This window comes from Tachysurus vachellii, chromosome 1, assembly GCF_030014155.1.
Source record: "Tachysurus vachellii isolate PV-2020 chromosome 1, HZAU_Pvac_v1, whole genome shotgun sequence".
Lineage (NCBI taxonomy): Eukaryota > Metazoa > Chordata > Actinopteri > Siluriformes > Bagridae > Tachysurus > Tachysurus vachellii.
The window spans coordinates 34,588,245-34,606,430 of NC_083460.1; the positions used below are offsets into that span (position 1 = coordinate 34,588,245).

The window sequence follows — 18,186 nt, forward strand, 5'->3', positions numbered from 1 at the left end:
CGGGAATTCCGGAACTCCGATCGCTTATAAAAGTCATAGCACACCTGTCCTCAACGAGCCGGTCGATTTGACACCTCATTCATGGGTCTAGGACAAAAGCTGCGGGACAAGTTACGCGCCGAAAAAGTGTCCGGAAGAAGAATAATAATAATAAGTATGCAGAATAACAATAATGATGCTTTTCAAGCACCATTAATAATAATTAAAGCTGCAAGCAGCATTTCCCGGGTTCAAGCGTTTAAGGCCTTTAGGGAGTTTAAGGCCTTAAAGGATTTTCACATACACAAAGTGACATAAACAAAGTCATATCGGTGAGTCTACAATCCTCGTGCGAAGCAAAACGAAGTATGAAAACATACTTGGCAATAAGACCATTCTGATTCTGATTCTGATTCTGATATTATTCTGATTCTGAGACTTTGCCTTACGAGTCAGCACAAAATTGGGTTTTTGGACCTATGGGCACAAACGCGTTTTGGGGCGCTGAAGCGCCCCAGATTGTCCGATTCCGCTGAGATTTTGGCCCTGAGTAACTGTGACCAGTACTACCATCTGACCAAGTTTGAGCTCTGTAGGCCTTACGGTTTGGGCTGCACGACCGTTTCTAGGGCGGAATAATAATAATAATAATAATAATAATAATAATAATAATAATAATAATAAAAATCCTAACAAACACAATAGGTTTCCAGCGCTTCGCGCTTGAACCCTAATAAGTATGCAGAATAACAATAATGATGCTTCCCTTTCGATACTCCACTCATACTGCGTATGGGGGAAAAGCTCCTTTTTTCCTCAATACTGAAGCCTTTTTTCAATAACGCAGTGCAACTGCACTGCCATTGGTTTAATCTGTAACTTTTTAAAACCAATGACGGCGCTGCGTAGCTGCGCGAGCCTGTGGCGATGCAGCGCGCCAAAGCCCGCTAAAAAGGGGCGGGGCATATAGCTATATAAGCAGGCAAATCGCCAGAAGAAATCAGATCTTACTCCTTCAGCGACGACTTCACTTCGCTGAATTTCCTCTGAACGCCTTCGCTGGATTTTCGCCGTTGAATAGGCACCGCAGCGGACCAGCTGAGCTCTTTAGACAGCCGCATCTCGCGCCGTTCTCGGGCTGCCGGCTTCCTGCTTGCAGCCGCTTCTCAGCGATCTCCTGCCGCCATCCGGCGATCACAAAAAGAGCTTTCCAGCGGTTTTCACCGCTCTAGAAGAGCATTTCCAAACAAGCGCCGTTTTAACAGCGGCGGCCATGCCGCGTCACAACTGTGGCACATGCAGAGTCCCTCTGCATGACAATGACGGCCATGAGGAGTGCGTTTCCTGCCTGGGTAAATCCCACGCTGAAACTGCACTCACTGAGTCCTCATGCTGCTTCTGTGAGAGCATGAGTCTCGCCTCTCTGCGCTCGCGGATCGCTTTCTTTAATGAAAGTGACTCCGCCCCTCACGCCCCCCCGTCCTTTTCCTCCCGCGAGCCGGCCAGGAAGCGACAGCGGGGAAGAATGGCTCAGCGCCCGGGTTTGGGTGAGCTCACGCCGGCTCTGCGCCCGCGTGCCTCACCCTCTCCAACGAGAGAGCCGTCCCCCGTCCTCTTCTCACGCCCAGAGCAGCGTCCCTCAGCTGAAGTGAGTGACCTCATCTCATTTGGCGGATCGGAGGACGAGCCGCTTGACGACTCCATGTCACTCGCGGCTTCTGAAACGGAAGACTGGGCCGGTGATTCTAACCCCGCCCACTTGCCGTCGCGAGAGCCCATCGACGCCAAAACTGGGATGGATGCCGAGCTTCTCCGCATCCTCTCCAGAGCTGTCGAAGATCTCCATCTGGAGTGGGCCCCCCCTGAGGAGCCGACGCGCAGCAGACTGGACGAGTGGTTCCTGCCGGGAAGCCGCCAGGCCCCCCGCCAGCGTTATGCCTGAGGTGCACGATGAGCTCACAAAGTCGTGGCGCGCCCCCTACTCGGCCCGCCTACGCACTTCCTCTGCAGCTCTCGGTGCAGTAGATGGCTCTCAGGAGAAGGGCTATGAGCAATTGCCACCCTTGGACGAGGGCGTGGCTGCTCATCTCTGCGGCTGTGGGGTGGAAAAGCAAGAGAGCCCTTCTTTCAAAGCCCTGCAGGGTGACATCTGCCATGGCTGGCAGAGCCTACACTTCTGCAGGCCAAGCCGCTTCAGCACTACACACCATGGCCATTCTACAGGTGTTCCAGGCAAAGCTTCTCCGTTCCCTGGATGAGTCGAGCCCTAGTGAACCTGCTTTTTGCGATCTCCGCAGCGCCACAGATCTGGCCCTGCGCGCCACAAAAACCACGGCCCAAGCCATTGGACGATCCATGGCCAACCTGGTTGTGCTGGAGCGCCACCTCTGGCTTAACCTCACTGAGATTAAGGAGAGCGACAAGGTGGCCTTTCTAGATGCCCCAGTCTCTCCATCTGGTCTCTTCGGGCCGGCCGTAGAAGGCTTTACAGAGCGCTTCACCGCAGCACAGAAGTCGTCCCAGGCTATGCGGCACTTCCTGCCCAAGCGCTCCACCTCTGCCCCGAGTCGCCCCAGGACTGCGCCGACTCAGCGCCAGAGCAAACCTGTCCCTTCTGCCCCCCAGGTGGTGCCCCCTAAAGAGCAGCACCCAGCTCGCCCCACTAAGCGCGCTAAACCACCTGGACGTCAGGGCCCCCGGCAGAGGATTGTGCTGGACCCGACGCCCTCTAAATCCTCCTGATCGTTGGGGAAGGAAGAGGAAAGAGCAAAGTCCTGCCACGGCGGACCACCCCAGAAGCTCTCTCGCCTGCCGGCTATGCGACCTGGGCCCACCGTCGTTGCGTCCACACAAAGCGCTGTTGTTATGGCAAACACAATAAAGATTTCACATTTTCTAAAAGAGAGCAGTTTTCCTCTTCCACACTCGTCAGTGTTCAGGCCCCTAATCAGTGGCCTGCCATCCGACACTATCCAGCCCCTTGTCACACGGGCCGAGGCCTGGCAGGCCATCCCCGGAGTGTCCAAGTGGGTGTTGGGGATAATAAAATACGGCTACTCACTGCAGTTTGCCCGGAGACCCCCGCGTTTTCGCGGGGTGATTCCCACTTTGGTATAGCCGGACGACGCCCAGGTCCTCCGCACCGAAGTGCTGACGCTGTTGAGGAAAGGAGCCATAGAGATGGTTCCTCCTTCAGAAAGCGGGTCGGGGTTTTACAGCCGTTATTTCCTTGTCCCCAAGAAAGATGCCGGTCTCAGACCCATCTTAGACCTCAGACTCCTGAACCTCTCCCTCATGAAACGGAAGTTCAGGATGTTGACACTGAAGCAGATCCTCACGCAGATTTGCCCCGAGGACTGGTTCTTCTCGCTGGATCTGAAAGACGCTTACTTTCACATCCAGATAGCCCCACATCACAGACGATTCTTGAGATTCGCGTTCAAGGGTGTGGCTTACCAATACGCAGTCCTTCCCTTTGGGCTGTCTCTAGCGCCACGAACTTTCACGAAGTGCATGAGCGAGGCACTTTCCCCTCTGAGACAGATGGGAATCCGCATTCTGAACTATCTCGACGACTGGCTCATTCTAGCCCAGTCGCGAACCGAGCTAGACCACCACAGATCCGTGCTCCTGAGCCACTTAGAGTGCCTAGGACTCAGGGTCAATTTTGGCGCTTTCGCGTCAGAGTCAACCAGGCCTGTCTAGCAGCCCTGGAGCCTTGGATGAACCCTGTTTGGTTCAGCCGTGGAGTACCCCTACAGGCGGTTTCCAGAAGGACGGTGGTCTCAACAGATGCGTCCAACCTGGGTTGGGGTGCTCTGTGCGAGGGCAGACCAGCCTTCAGCTCGTGGTCGCACGAGGACAGCCATCTCCATATCAACTGCCTCGAGATGCTGGCGGTAGAACGAGCCCTTCGATCTTTTCAGGCGATCCTGGAAGGGCGCCATGTCCTAGTCCAGTCGGACAGCATGACAGTGGTGTCCTACATAAATCACCAAGGTGGCCTTTCGTCCAGCCGCCTCTACATGCTGGCAAAGCGCCTCTTGGAATGGGCATTACCCAGGTTGCAAACGCTCAGGGCGACACACATACCTGGCTAGTCAAATCTGGGAGCAGACATGCTTTCACGGAGCAACGTCCCCTCGGACGAGTGGATGCTCCATCCCCAGACGGTTCTCAAAATCTGGGAGATTTTCGGGAAGGCAGAGGTCGACCTCTTCGCCTCAGAAAGCAACTCTCATTGCCCAACTTATTTTTCAAAGGACACAGATGCGCTGGCCCACGACTGTCCCAGCCTCCTTCTTTATGCTTTTCCCCCGATTGCTCTGGTCCCTCAGGTCATCAGACGAGTCAGGGAAGACAGGCGCAGAGTCCTCCTGGTGGCCCCACTCTGGAGGAGCCAAGTTTGGTCCTCGGAGCTATTCAGGCTTTCCATGAAAGCCCCATGGCCGATCCCCCTGAGGCGAGACCTCCTCTCTCAGGCGAACAGGACAATCTGGCACCCGCAGCCAAAACTCTGGGCTCTGCACGTATGGTCCCTCGATGGGAGCCTCTGAGCCTCCCCGAGGACGTGCTGCATACCATTGCTCAGGCGAGGGCCCCATCTACGAGACGCCTTTACGCCCAGAAATGGTCAGTCTTCGTTGACTGGTGCTCCGCTCGGAACGAAGACCCTGTTGAGTGTGACGTATCTCCGAAACTGTCATTTCTCCAAGAGCGTCTGGACAAAGGTCTCACCCCTTCCACGCTCAAGGTGTACGTAGCAGCCATTGCAGCATTTCATGCTCCTATTGCTGGCCAATCAGTGGGTCGAAACGGCCTCATTGTGCGTTTCCTGAGAGGTGCTAGGCGGTTGAAGCCCCTACGTCCTCTCACCGCTCCCACTTGGGACCTTCACACGGTCCTTGAAGCGCTCAAAGGACCTCCCTTTGAACCGCTGCGGTCAGCTGGCCTTCGGCCCCTAACGCTCAAAACCGCTCTGCTACTTGCTCTAGCATCGGTCAAGCGTGTTGGCGATTTGCAGGCCCTCTCGGTGAGCCCTGCATGCCTTGAGTTTGGGCCCAATGACTCAAAGGTCATTTTAAAACCCAGGCACGGCTACGTACCTAAAGTGCTCTCAACGCCATTTAGAGCGCAGGTAGTTTCTCTCTCGGCTCTGCCTCTGTTGTCAGGTGAGCAAGAGCTGAATTTACTCTGCCCAGTGAGGGCTTTGAGGGTATACACTGAGCGGTCATAGCCGTTCAGGCATTCTGACCAGCTTTTTGTCTGCTTTGGTGGCCGCACCAAGGGGTCTTCGGCCTCTCGCGTTGGATAGTCGACGCTATCGCTCTATGTTACTCTTCTATGGGTCTTGAGTGCCCCATGAGAGTAAGATGGCCATCCACTAGAGGGATGGCCTCTTCATGGGCCTGGTCTAGTGGTGTCTCTATCAAGGACATCTGTGAGGCGGCCAGTTGGTCCTCGCCGTCCACTTTTGTCAGATTCTATAACCTGGACATCCCGACCTTGCACGCTCGGGTTCTTTCGGTTTGATACGACGGCCTCTTCAGACTCCATCATCATAACACCTCCGGGGAGCTTGCTCCCTCTTAGCAGTGTTGCGTCAAGGGTTCGATGGCTCCGGCCCTCTCACTTATCCTCTGGGCCCCAGGTTGTTCAAGATAAGTCTTATCGTTCTCTACCGTGGCACGGCACGGTTGAATTCGTTCCCCATACGCAGTATGAGTGGAGTATCGAAAGGGAACGTACTCGGTTACAAACGTAACCTCGGTTCCCTGAGATACGGAACGAGTACTGCGTTATATGCCGTGCCATGACGCTGCGGCTTCAGTGTCGTCGCTTCAGTCGTATGACCTGATTTCCTCTGGCGATTTGCCTGCTTATATAGCTATATGCCCCGCCCCTTTTTAGCGGGCTTTGGCGCGCTGCATCGCCACAGGCTCGCGCAGCTACGCAGCGCCGTCATTGGTTTTAAGTATGCAGAATAATAATAATAATAATAATAATAATAATAATAATAATAAGTATGCAGAATAACAATAATGATGCTTTGCAAGCACCATTAATAATAATAATAAGTATGCAGAATAACAATAATGATGCTTTGCAAGCACCATTAATAATAATAATAATAATAATAATAATAAGTATGCAGAATAACAATAATGATGCTTTGCAAGCACCATTAATAATAATAATAATAATAATAATAATAATAATAAGTATGCAGAATAACAATAATGATGCTTTGCAAGCACCATTAATAAAAATAATAATAAGTATGCAGAATAACAATAATAATGCTTTGCAAGCACCATTAATAATTATAGCTGCAAGCAGCGATACCGGGGTCAAGCCAATCAGATGCGCTCAGAGCATGTCGCTGATGAACCATACCAAGTTTCGTAGCAATATGGCATTGCATTCGTAAAATACTGAACGTAAGTATGTATGTGTGTGTGTGTGTGTGTGTGTGTGTGTAAGTGTGTGTGAGTGTGTGTAAGTGTGAGTGTGTGTGTAAGTGTGAGTGTGTGTGTGAGTGTGTGTGTATGTGTGAGTGTGTGTGTAAGTGTGAGTGTGTGTGTGTGTGTGTGTGAGTGCGTGTGTGAGTGTGTGTGTAAGTGTGTGGCTTATTCACTTGGCAGGCTCAACATTGGTAGCCAGCGAGCTAGAACTTATCACTCAGTTTCATTTCACAAAAGCAAAAAGGTCAATCTTTGTGGAATCTCTGTGACCAAATCTCTGTAAAATGTGCAAATTTAAAGCCAGAGAAGGTTGTTCTATACTAAGAAACTACATGCTGCTAGATCGGCCAAGCAGTCATCTGTCCTCATCCTCTTTGACCTTTCAGCAGCATTTAACACAGTCAACCACAAGTCTCTTTCATCAACCCTAAGTAGTCTTAAAGTTTGTTTACATTAGCTACATAGTCCTTCATCCATATCGGACTCTTCTTCATTCTAACACTCCTTGGGCGTGCATTTAGATCTGTTTGAATCCCCCTTCATCTTCCCAGCCCGCTTGTTGAAACGGACTGCATTCAATCGTCTCCCATCACTGAGAAGTTAAGTACCACTCCACAGAAGTTACAGTAAGTTGAACTCCACTGTCTGACCTACAGCACATCTCACCGCTGTCATACTCCTCTCATACATACTGTATCTTGAACTACTCTGATGTACTTCTCTGCCACACCTGACATCCTCATACAGCACCATAGCTCCTCTCTCGGCACCCTGTCATACGCTTTCTCTAAATACACAAAGACGCAGATTCTGACTATCTCTGTACTTCTCTATTAACATTCTCAGAGAAAAACCTGCATCAGTAGTGCACTTTCTGGGCATAAAGCCATACTGCTGCTCACAATTATCAACTTCCTTTCTTAGCCTAGCTTCCACTAGTCTTTCTGAGTTTTCTTTATATATATTACAGAATATTACACCTGATGTGGCTTTGAAGTACAACAGGGATGATGGTCATTTTTATCCATATGCTTTAATGTTTAAGAATACATGAAAAACTAATTTCACTGACAATCCTGGAAAGTAGCTCAGAATTAATATACAACAGCGAAGCTAGTAATGTGTCTGTGTTTTATCAACTTGTCTTATGACACTTCACCCCAGTGGTAAAGCTGTGGGGAGATGAACGGGGTTGTCTGAACCCAAATATTTGGAGGACTGTCTCATGTCAAAATCCACAGTGAGTGAGTGATTGCCACTACAGTAGTGCACTTTATTCAGTATAATATAATGGAATGTATGTTAAATACATACTGTAAGTATGCAAATGCTTGGTGCAAAACAAAAATGTAAGTGTAATAATAAATGTATAAATGTAATCACAACGATATCTGGATGGTTTGTTAGGTTGTTTAGGCCGCTAGGTTTTAAACCAAGTGTCTGAAAAAGGATAAAAACTTTTATCTGTTTACTGAAATTGCCCATATTGGTGTGCGTGTGCATTTGTGTGTAAATACAAATAAATGACTCAGATAGAATATCTTTACAGATGACCATAGTGTCGAACTATCTATAATCTAGTGAACAGATTAATTCACCACATTAATAAATCTTTAAATTTAAATCTACAGACATTGTCATCATCCAAAGACACCAAATGCAGATATAATACTCCAGCTGTAGTAGTAAATGGTAGTGAAAGCATAAATAAATGCTGCTACACGTAATTCACTACTGAAACAAATCAGATCCACTTGGAAAACAATAATTCAGGCATCATTTTAACAACATTAAACAATACAGTAATGTCAGTGGGAGAAGTAATTGATTAAGTTGAGTCTAATTTTGAATAGAAAATAATTTATTAAACAGTTTCCTACAAGTAGAGTCTCTAAAATTAATATTTCTCTTTTCAGAACTGCAGAGACTGAGTGTGTAATTATGGTCATTACACCTGTAAAGTTTTAGGTCTTTCTGTGATTTTAATATATACAGTTCCCTCGGAATGTATTGTATTGTCAATTCTATTTTGCTCTACTGTTTAGTTTGAGATTAAAAGATGAACATGCAGCAACAGATCAGTCAGATTTTCAGCCTCCCTTAGTTGTATGCCTTGTAGTCTCAAACGGTCCCATCTCCAACATCCTACTGCCAATGTAACTGTCTCCCTCCTCTGTACATGTCCAAACATCTCACACTAGCCTCTCTGACCTTGTCCCCAAAACAGCCAACCTGAGCTGTCCCTCTGATGTGGTCCTTCCTAATCCTGTCCATCCTCATCACTCATAAAGAGAACCTTGACATCCTGATCTCTGCTGCCTCCACCATTGCCTCATGTCTTTTCCTCACTGCTACAGTCTCTAACCCATGCAGCATAGCTGGTCTCACTACTGTCTTGTACACCGTATATTTGACTCTTGCTGACACACTTCTGTCACACACAACACCCCTGACACTTTTCTCCACTCACTCCAACCCGCCTGCACTCGTCTCTTCACCTCTTTTCCACACTCCCTTTCACACTGGACGGTTGACCCTAAATCCTTAAACTCCTGCACCTTCTTGTCCTCAGCCCCCTGTAACCTCGCTGTTCTATTTTCCTCCTTCTCATTCATACAATTGTATTCTGTCTGCTTTCCAAATAATTTAAGAAACAGGTCATTTTTAAACAGTAAATTATTCTTGTTAATCACATCATGTGTTGAGTGACATGGTGTCTGGATCAGGTAGCTATGCTTAGTAATGTGATGATGGAAAGAGCTTTTCCAGCTTTTTTATACTAATAACACTTATTTATATAGTTAATTTTATATTCATCTGTATCAAATGTTAAAGACATCTGTTTGATGTGTGATATTTGTTGATACTATTTGAGGTGTGTTTGTGTGTGAGTACTTTTGCAACAGCATCATAGTGTTTGTGTGTACAATTGTGATCTTCTTACCAATACTCATATTTATATCTGTAACGAAGAGGCGGAATCCAATGGAGGAGAAAACATTTGGCGAGATGTTTATAGAAAAACTCAGACAGAAAATAAATCATGAGAGTCAGAGACAAAACCGGTTGTAACCCGGTTCCCTGAGAAGGGAACGAGACGCTGCGTCAGTGCTGACGCTATGGGCCAGCCTCGAAAGGGAACTACATACGTAACCTGGTTCCCTGAGAAGGGAACGAGACGCCGCGTCGCTGGCCCATAGCGTCAGCACTGACGCAGCGTCGAGTTCCCTCGAAAGGGAACCGACAATAATCCTAATAAACAGAGAGTCAAACGGAGGGGTGAACAAATCTGAAATCACTAAACACAAAGAGCAAAAACCAGGAAAACAGAACACTGGATCAAACACGAGTAGAACAAACAACAGCTCAGTACAGAAGTAAAATACTAGACAATATATTATACTTCACGAGGTAAACTAGCGTTAGAGGGATTTAAATGTCCACAAGCACCTGAAATGACACTGTGACACGAAAGTGTTAGAGCTCTGGCTCCCTCTGGTGGTGAGGAAGTGTAAGTGAAACAGTTACAATATAATAATAATAATAATAATAATAATAATAATAATAATAATAATAATAATAATAATAATGATAAATTTATATTTAAGTTAACCAAAAGCAGATGATGTTCTTACAAATAAAAAAATTGTTTAATGATGAATATGAGAAAAGTTTGCAACATTAGTTTTTATTTACTAATATTTATATGTAGATTTGTTTCTATGGTAAATAACATAGATCATGGTGCATTTTGTATCAAACCACACAATTTTTAGATGAGAAAAATATTAAAAATATATAAATGGAATGTGACGTGTTTCTTATTACCCAGGTGTGTCCTGTTAGATTGATCATTTAAATAATAAATGAACATCTACACTTGGTTTTAGTCTCCAGTTTTACTTGTGAATACAGAATGTGTTGTTAAAAAGGAAAAACCTGCATGAAGATCAGAGAGCTGTCTATGGGAGAAAAGCCTCTGTTCTGTATAGCAACACTGTTATCATGGAGTGTAAAATCTCTTACATTTACATTCATCACTGTATAATCATTCCCAATGTGACATTTGGTTTGAAGCTCTAGTGCAGAGACATTATTGATGATAACTAACCGGAAGTAAACATTACACTAACTACTTTTATTCTTACTTTTCTTTTTTAAATTTTCTTATGTAATGAGAAGTTTCGAGTGCCTGTGTTCAAGAGTTTAAAAGATTTTAGAGAGATTTTCAGAGATTCATAATTTAAAATTCAGATTAAAAAAATTCAAGTCAATAATCAAATATATTTTTTCAGTGTTCACAAATTCAGATTCAGTATTTCAGTTTTTCAACATAGAAAAGTGAAGTTTATCATCCGGGTTTCTCAGTGCTACAGTCGACAATAGACAATCAAGCCTGGAGCATGTTGTACTGTTTTGTGTTTCCTGATATTACAGTAAATACACCCACAAAGGTTAGAGCCCAATTTCCACTGTTCTTTCCCCTTCTGTAAATGTCTCAAGACATGTTGTAATGACTGTTGTTGCTGCGTACATAAATTCATGTTGTATAAGTTCATGTAGATATAAAAATATAGTTAAAATGTAATATTCCTGTGGGTCAGAGAGCAATATGGATGTGATCAAGCTGTGACATGCGGCTTCTTTAAAGCTTATAAACTCTGTATATGGTCCAAGAGACGCACAAAGTGTTTGTTTCTTTGTTGTTTGGTATTCAGAATGAATGAGAGAGAGAGAGAGAGAGAGAGAGAGAGAGAGAGAGAGAGAGAGAGAGAGCACAAAGTAAAATTACACAAGACATCTGTATGGTTGGTGGGCGTTATTTAATTGAATCAGTGCAGCTATACCTTCACTGTTCAGCTTTATGATTGGATTGAATTCAGCTTCACTTGTAGAAATGAAAGATTGTAGATGTTAGTAAAACATTGTGTGGAAATATTGAATGATTCTGACAGAATGATTTGTTACACCATGTATGTGGAAAAGTGATGAGTATAAAACTCCTTGTCTATCAGAGGGGAATGTTGTTGTTTTGCTGGACAAAGAAGGCTGGGAGATTTATAATCATACAGATAAAAAAGAATTTAAAAACATACAGTTACATCCATATGAAACATTTCACTGACCAATCAGGTAGCACTTACATTGTGAATATTATTGAAGCTCTCTCTGCTGTCCATCCTTTTAGAAATTTGCTTATTAGTGCTGATAAAGAGATTTTAACCTGAGATTTTTATTTCTAAATAAAATATAAATCTGATTGTGTTTGTGTTTGATGAAGTTTCAAAGAGAAACAAAGTTTTGTTTGTTTTTATCTACAGACATCAGCAGCTGAACTTTATACAATTTTTGATCAAATTAAATTTTGCAGTAAAACTCAGAGTAAACTGTAAATGATCTTTATTTATATGTGATTTGTAATGACAAAGTTCCACAGTCATAATGTCCCATAATCATAACAAGCAGACTGTAGGATTACAATCAAAACCAGGTATTAAAATAATATGTACAGCATTTTAAAAGGATATATGTATTTCTAAAATTCACAAAATAGGAAATTATTTATTTTTATTCTCAACATTTAATATCTGATTGATTTTGTTTGGTGAAAACTCATTCGGTTTTAAATACAGGAGAGATGATCAGTGGTGCTGAATTTTTACCTCCTTCATTTAAAAAAGGACTGAAGAATGGATAGAGTTTCTCAGTGAAAGACTGACCAGTGAAAGAGTAGATATGAGATCTGGACTTCACATCATAAAAGGAGACCAGACCCTCCTCATAATCCACAAACACCCCCACCACCTCCACCTTCTCTCTCAGTGTGAGGGGGTACAGGGACTAGCACAAGCAGCATACTGATTCTCATTCTTCAGGTTCACAGTCCAGAATCCATTCTGAGGAATCGCTGTAATCTTCCCCTTCTTGTTAATGTTCTCTCTCACGACTCCTAATGACCAGCCAGTTTTCCCTCTGACCTGCACCTCATAATAAAATCTCCCTGAGGAGGAACTCTGATTTCCCAGAACACAGACATACCGATTAAACCTCTGTGGTGTATCAGGGAGATTCTGTCTTTTGTCTCCATGTGTCACTTGTTTTCCATCAGCAGACAGGATGAGATTTGAATGAGCTGTATCAGGATCCAGAGTCACATCCACTGAGAGAAACACAGTGTGTGATATGAGAAAACAGGTAAAAAATATTAAATCATCATCCAGTGGATCATATTCATTATCGATTTATAAAAGGATTTGTAGAAGATTTTTTAAAAGCTCTCTTTAAAAATGAAATTCCCATCATTTTATCTAGCATTCAATCAATCTACTGATTCAGCAGTCCATCCATTCATGTCTAATCTAGCTGTTGTCCACAAGCATTTATTATTGTTTCATTAAAAATATTATACAGAGCATAAGTCCAAATGAAGGCAGTCTGTAAGTGATTAAAACATATAAACATCATTTATTTATTTGTTTGTTATTTGGTGTTATTTCTTTGGGGCACTGGTAGTTAAAGTGGTTAAGTCTCTGTGTTAATGATCAGAGGATTGGGTTTAAAGGTGCCCCTGCTGGGCCCCTGAGCAAAAGGCCCTCTGCTCCAGAGGTGCTGCTTCTACTTACAGTGAGATTTTAACATTTTACTATGTATATGATGAAGACAGAGGAGAATCTACACCTCTGGTTTCTGCCCCTAGGACACCAGTGGATTTTCCTAGAGTCTTTACTTCTGAACTTACTGTAGCTTTGTTCCAATACATAATGCCTCGTTTCTGTGTTTTGTGAGAATAAAATGACCCATATGAATTCAGTAAAATGTTGATGAACTTCACAGGTATGTATTGTGTTACCTGATAGGATACTGAATAATCACATTTTAAATGTTTCCTCTCAAGTTTTTTAGTTATTTGTTTGTTTACTTGTTTGTTTTGTAGAGTTTTACACTAAAAGCTAGACGTTTTGGTAAATGATGAAGATTGAAGAAATCATAAAACACACCACCATAAGCGCGCACGCACACACACACACACGCGCACACACACACACACAAACACACACACACACACACACACACACACACACACACACACACACACACACACAGCACATTCCCAAACACACTCTCTCTCTCTGTGCTAAATGAAGCTCTCTCAGTTATTGATAGTCAGTTAGTGTTAGTGTAAAAAATATATTTTTGTAGAATACATTCATGACTTTTATGTTCAAGCTTATTTGTAAATGACAGAAACACTGCATGGTGTAAAAACTCTTTTCTAACTGCATCACTTTAAAACTCTCACCTTTTGGACAACATAAAGATTACATTTACCACTGATAGTCAAAGAAATCCATCTTTTATCATGCAGTTAAAAAAGGTATAAAGTTAATCTCTGTACAAACATACAGGTTTCCTGCATTATTTTATTAGTGAAATGTAAGAAGATGATCAGTGTTTCTAAAGTAGAAAAGGGTTTAAGGGCTTTAGTGCATGACAGTAATAATTAGCTATAGTGAGGAGGATAATGAAACAATTTAATACTCCTTTTATCTGGAAAGATCTAGAGATGAAAATAAGTCTGATGATGCAGTGGTGTAATGCTGATATGTACATTTTAATATGAGAGGAATTCAGAAATCTCACTGTACCTGCATACTGCTGAATCCTCTTCAGTTCTGTGGAAACTAATTACAACAAAACATCACTGTCATTAGATTTCAGATCAGTTATTGGTTGATTTCATTTAGGTTTTTCAAAACATTTATCTAAAACATCTACTTTAGTCTATTATTAGACTTTTTTTAATCAAATCTAAAGTACAAAATAATTTCTCACCTGTTTCCTTTAACTTGTCATTGAGTGATTTAGTGAGTTTCTCATTCAGAGTCTGCTGAAGCTGAGACAGAGCTGTCCTCACAGTGTCCACACTCACATCAGTGTTAATGCTGATCTCAGTCCAGTTCTTGGTGTGTGGAAGGCTGCACATGGAGGAGTAAATCTACAGTAGAGCAGGAAAGAGGAGAAATCCCTCAGCATGGTTAGTGTTGTTCTGTGATGTTCTGCATTGTCAGTGAGCAGAGAGAGGAACACTGACCTGTAGGAGGTGGAGATGCTCCTCAGTGTGTGAGAGCTGCTCCAGCTCAGTGTCTCTACTCTTTAGCACACTGATTTCCTGCTCCAGCTCTTTAATGAGTCCTTCAGCCTTCCTCTCTGCTGCTTTCTGCTTCTCCTCCATCATCTCTGGCAGCTCAGCCTGACTTCTCTCAATGGAGCGAATCAGAGCAGTGAAGACTTCAACACTGTCTGCTTTCTCTTTCTCTGTGCTTCTCTAGAGGAACGCATTTTCATTTCCTTCAGATAACACCGATAGTGAACTTTGTTCATTTCTACAAATAAGAATAAAACTACTGAATGTATCAGATATTAACTCATGTCATTTTGTACACACTTTGCTTTGCTCTACTGAGTGTTTGATCTCTTTTATCTCCTTCAGTCGGTCCTGAATCATCTGCTGCACATCAGTCTGTGTTTCCACCAACTGAGTCTAAGGACAGAGCAGAAGATAAATAATTTGATTAAAAAAGTAATTTGGCTAAATTTAAATTTAAATCACAATCTTCCTATCTGATCTTCTACTGGAAGTTTATCAGCATTTCTCACCTTCCTCTTTCTGCTCTCCTCCTCTATAGGAACAGTGTTGTGATTCTTGTGTTTTGTCTCAATACAGAACTGACACATACACGTCTGATCATCTCTACAGAACAGCTCCAGAGCTCTCTCATGTTTTTGGCATATGTTGGCCGCCAGGTTCTCCACAGGGTTTAATAGTTTGTGTTTCTTAAGTTTGGGCATTTTATTATGAAACTCTAAATGGGTTTTACACAAACTAGCACAACAATCCAGACAGGATTTCAGGGCCTTCAGCTTCTCTCCACTGCAGGCATCACAAAGAACCTCAGGTTTGTCAGAACCACTTTTCTTCTTGAAGTAATCTGCAACCTTTCTCAGTGTTGTATTAATCTTCAGTTTAGTTCTCTTGGTGAGTATCTGGTTACATAATGGACAGTGACAGAGTTGACAGAGTATAATGCAGCTCTTACAGAGGTTGTGACCACATGGAGTGGTGACTAGATCAGTGAGCACATCCACACAGATCGAACACAGCAGCTGATCTTCAGACAGGAGACTGCTGGAGTCATGAGAAACTAGAAAAGAAAATGTCACACATTGTTGATAAACGGTGTAAATAGAGTAAACTGCATCTGTAGTTTAGTTGTGAAAATCACAGACCAGAATGTCTACAAGTTTTCCTAAACTGTGTAAAGGCACTTGTTGGGGTGTCAGTTACTGTTAGTGTAAAAATGCACCCGATTCGAATGTTATCATTGATTGAACATTTGATAGATGATAACAACATTCTGAGCCTTCCAGTAGCCACAACATACCCCAACTGGACCATATCGATGGTCTCATTAACCACTGATAACATCCATTCAATAGTAGGATAACATTCGAAGCGGGTGTTGTACTGTATTTAGTCCACAGGTTGTAAATGATAAGTAGCCTATTGTTTCATCTTTTATCAATGGTTCAGTAGGGTTGGGTGTTGGCAAGGACCTCACCATACTTTTACAGAATACGTACTGTGACTCACAATACAGTGAGTCACAGTACAATTTCATTTTATGATTAGATACTTCACATAACTTTCACTTCTTTTTCGCAGTCTTGCTGTCACTGAGAGGTATTTGGCAAAATGGATATTGAAAAGTTGGTTTACTGTATGTCAGAGCAGAAGTGATACTTGTAGATACTGTACTTTGATATACAGTTGAACAGTACAATTTAATTTTTAAACTTTAAATATAATGGTTGCTATGAACGATGATGAGGATGATGATGTTATATGTATCTGCTTTATCAAAGTTATTTTTCTCCATCATACAGATAAAGTTGTAGCAACTTTTACCACATTTAATGTTATGAAATGAACCGTCATGACAGAAATATATATTTAATGTATTGAATTGAATTGAAAGTAATACAAAAAATTTGAGACCAGAAAGCAGAAATCATGAGTTAAAAAAACCCTCAGAAATCATGAGTAAAAAAACTCAGAAATCATGAGTTAAAAAACTGGCTATGCTCAGTTGTAAGGAATGTTTTGGAATGATTAAGTAATTTCACATTATGTGTCATTTTGTGTTAAAATTAATCAGTGACAACCCAAGTAACACATTCCATTAATAACACAGAGATGCATTTAGTGTGTTGTTCCCAAAATAACACTGATTGTGTTGTTTTAACACATCTGTTTTTAGAGTGTAGTTATTACTCTACAGTATGCTGTAGCATTTATTTACTATAAATTACTTTAGTACTTTTTTATGTGGGCAGAATTTTTATGACCGGACACACCCGATCCATAGACATTCACGGTATAGTTTGCATACTGCTCAGGCCTGTCTTTGTGCTTAGAAACCTGGACAAGAAGGAACATTAAACAATACATACTGTAGGCTTCATATACTGGATTTGGCACACCTAGCTGAAGCATTTACTTTCTCACAGTGACAGGTTTTGGAAGGAGGGAAATGGTACTCTAATGGATAAACTAAATAGGCCTGTTTGCCATTTTTAGTAGAGCTCAAAAGAAAACATTTTAACAGAAATAAATAGGCTACAGAAGATGCAAAAGATAATGTATAATGTTTGCTAATCTAGGTTTTGGCAACCAACAGGCCTAATAGTCATCTACTACAAGTAGCCAACAATCGGAGATGACTACCCATCAGACCATGGTCTTGTTTATTAATGGTATGTTTTTAATTATCATAGCAGCATTAACATACATAGATATGCATAGCCTATGCATATAAGCCCAAACAGAAATGGACCACTGACCAGGTATTCCTCAAGGTGTGGGGTCTGTTTACACATCCAGAAACAAACAAACAAACAAAAAGCTTTATTTTATCTAACCCTATTGAGCCTTCAAAGTGCTCTCTGAAACTACACCTGAGATGGCTTGTGTACGTTGAAATGAGAACATGAAAGGTTTGTTGTAGAGCTAAGCCAAATACATCGTTAGAAAGGTCTTGACCTGGAGAATAACATTATGTCAGTATGAAGAATCTACATGGCTCCTGCTTTGAAATACTGACCTTTGAAACATCACCTTGGTGCATTTTTGAAGGCTTATAATTAGGCAACAAAAGGGGCTACAGACATGGGACCAACTGTTAATGAGAGCTCTTGACATCAGAGGAGAAGATGGCGCCTGTGTTTGGCTCTGCTGTCGCTCCTTTTCTGTATTCTTTGTTTTCTCGTATATTTGTGATTGTACTTGTATTATCAGCCCTGTCAGCTAACTATTGTGTGTCGGCTGCTATTAAGTATGATCGGCACACGTTGTTTCATATCAGAGACCTTATTATGGAGGACTATGGTAATTGGACCTGGTACAAACCGATTTTCTCGCCCGTCTTTGAGTGCTCGTTGACGTCGCCGGAGTATTTACTGCTGTCTAAGGGACGCGGGAGGAGGAAAAAGCGAGGCTCCAGAGCGGGTGTCCAGACAAGGTTGAGGAGATACCGGACATCTTCGTTTACCCTGAGTGGGTCCGGACTGGAACAGGTGGAGCGGTTCCTGCGGCAGGTCCCAATCAGTGCGTCGGGACATGGTGCAGTCGTAGTCATGCCACCTCCCTACGAAGTACACTACAGCCGAGCTTTTCCAACTCGAC

At 42.9% G+C, this 18,186-nt stretch overlaps 1 protein-coding gene across 1 annotated transcript; it reads right to left on the reverse strand.

Annotated features, from left to right (window-relative positions):
* Positions 1 to 12,262: 12,262 nt before the first annotated feature.
* LOC132854465 (E3 ubiquitin-protein ligase TRIM39-like) lies at positions 12,263 to 15,900 on the reverse strand. The gene is made up of 7 exons (XM_060882926.1): positions 15,887 to 15,900; positions 15,102 to 15,630; positions 14,890 to 14,985; positions 14,536 to 14,769; positions 14,277 to 14,439; positions 14,090 to 14,125; positions 12,263 to 12,603 (listed from the first exon to the last, which is right to left on the reverse strand). Exons 1-7 carry the CDS (start codon positions 15,898 to 15,900, stop codon positions 12,263 to 12,265), a joined length of 1,413 nt encoding a protein of 470 aa, XP_060738909.1.
* Positions 15,901 to 18,186: the final 2,286 nt, after the last annotated feature.

What these genes read in the sequence shown, in the direction of transcription:
- LOC132854465 (XM_060882926.1), bottom strand. An exon ending in ACTCAGTAGAGCAAAGCAAA is followed by an intron (nt 14,770 to 14,889) that starts GTGTGTACAAAA and finishes GCGTTCCTCTAG; the next exon opens with AGAAGCACAGAGAAAGAGAA. An exon ending in AGCATCTCCACCTCCTACAG is followed by an intron (nt 14,440 to 14,535) that starts GTCAGTGTTCCT and finishes GCTCTACTGTAG; the next exon opens with ATTTACTCCTCCATGTGCAG.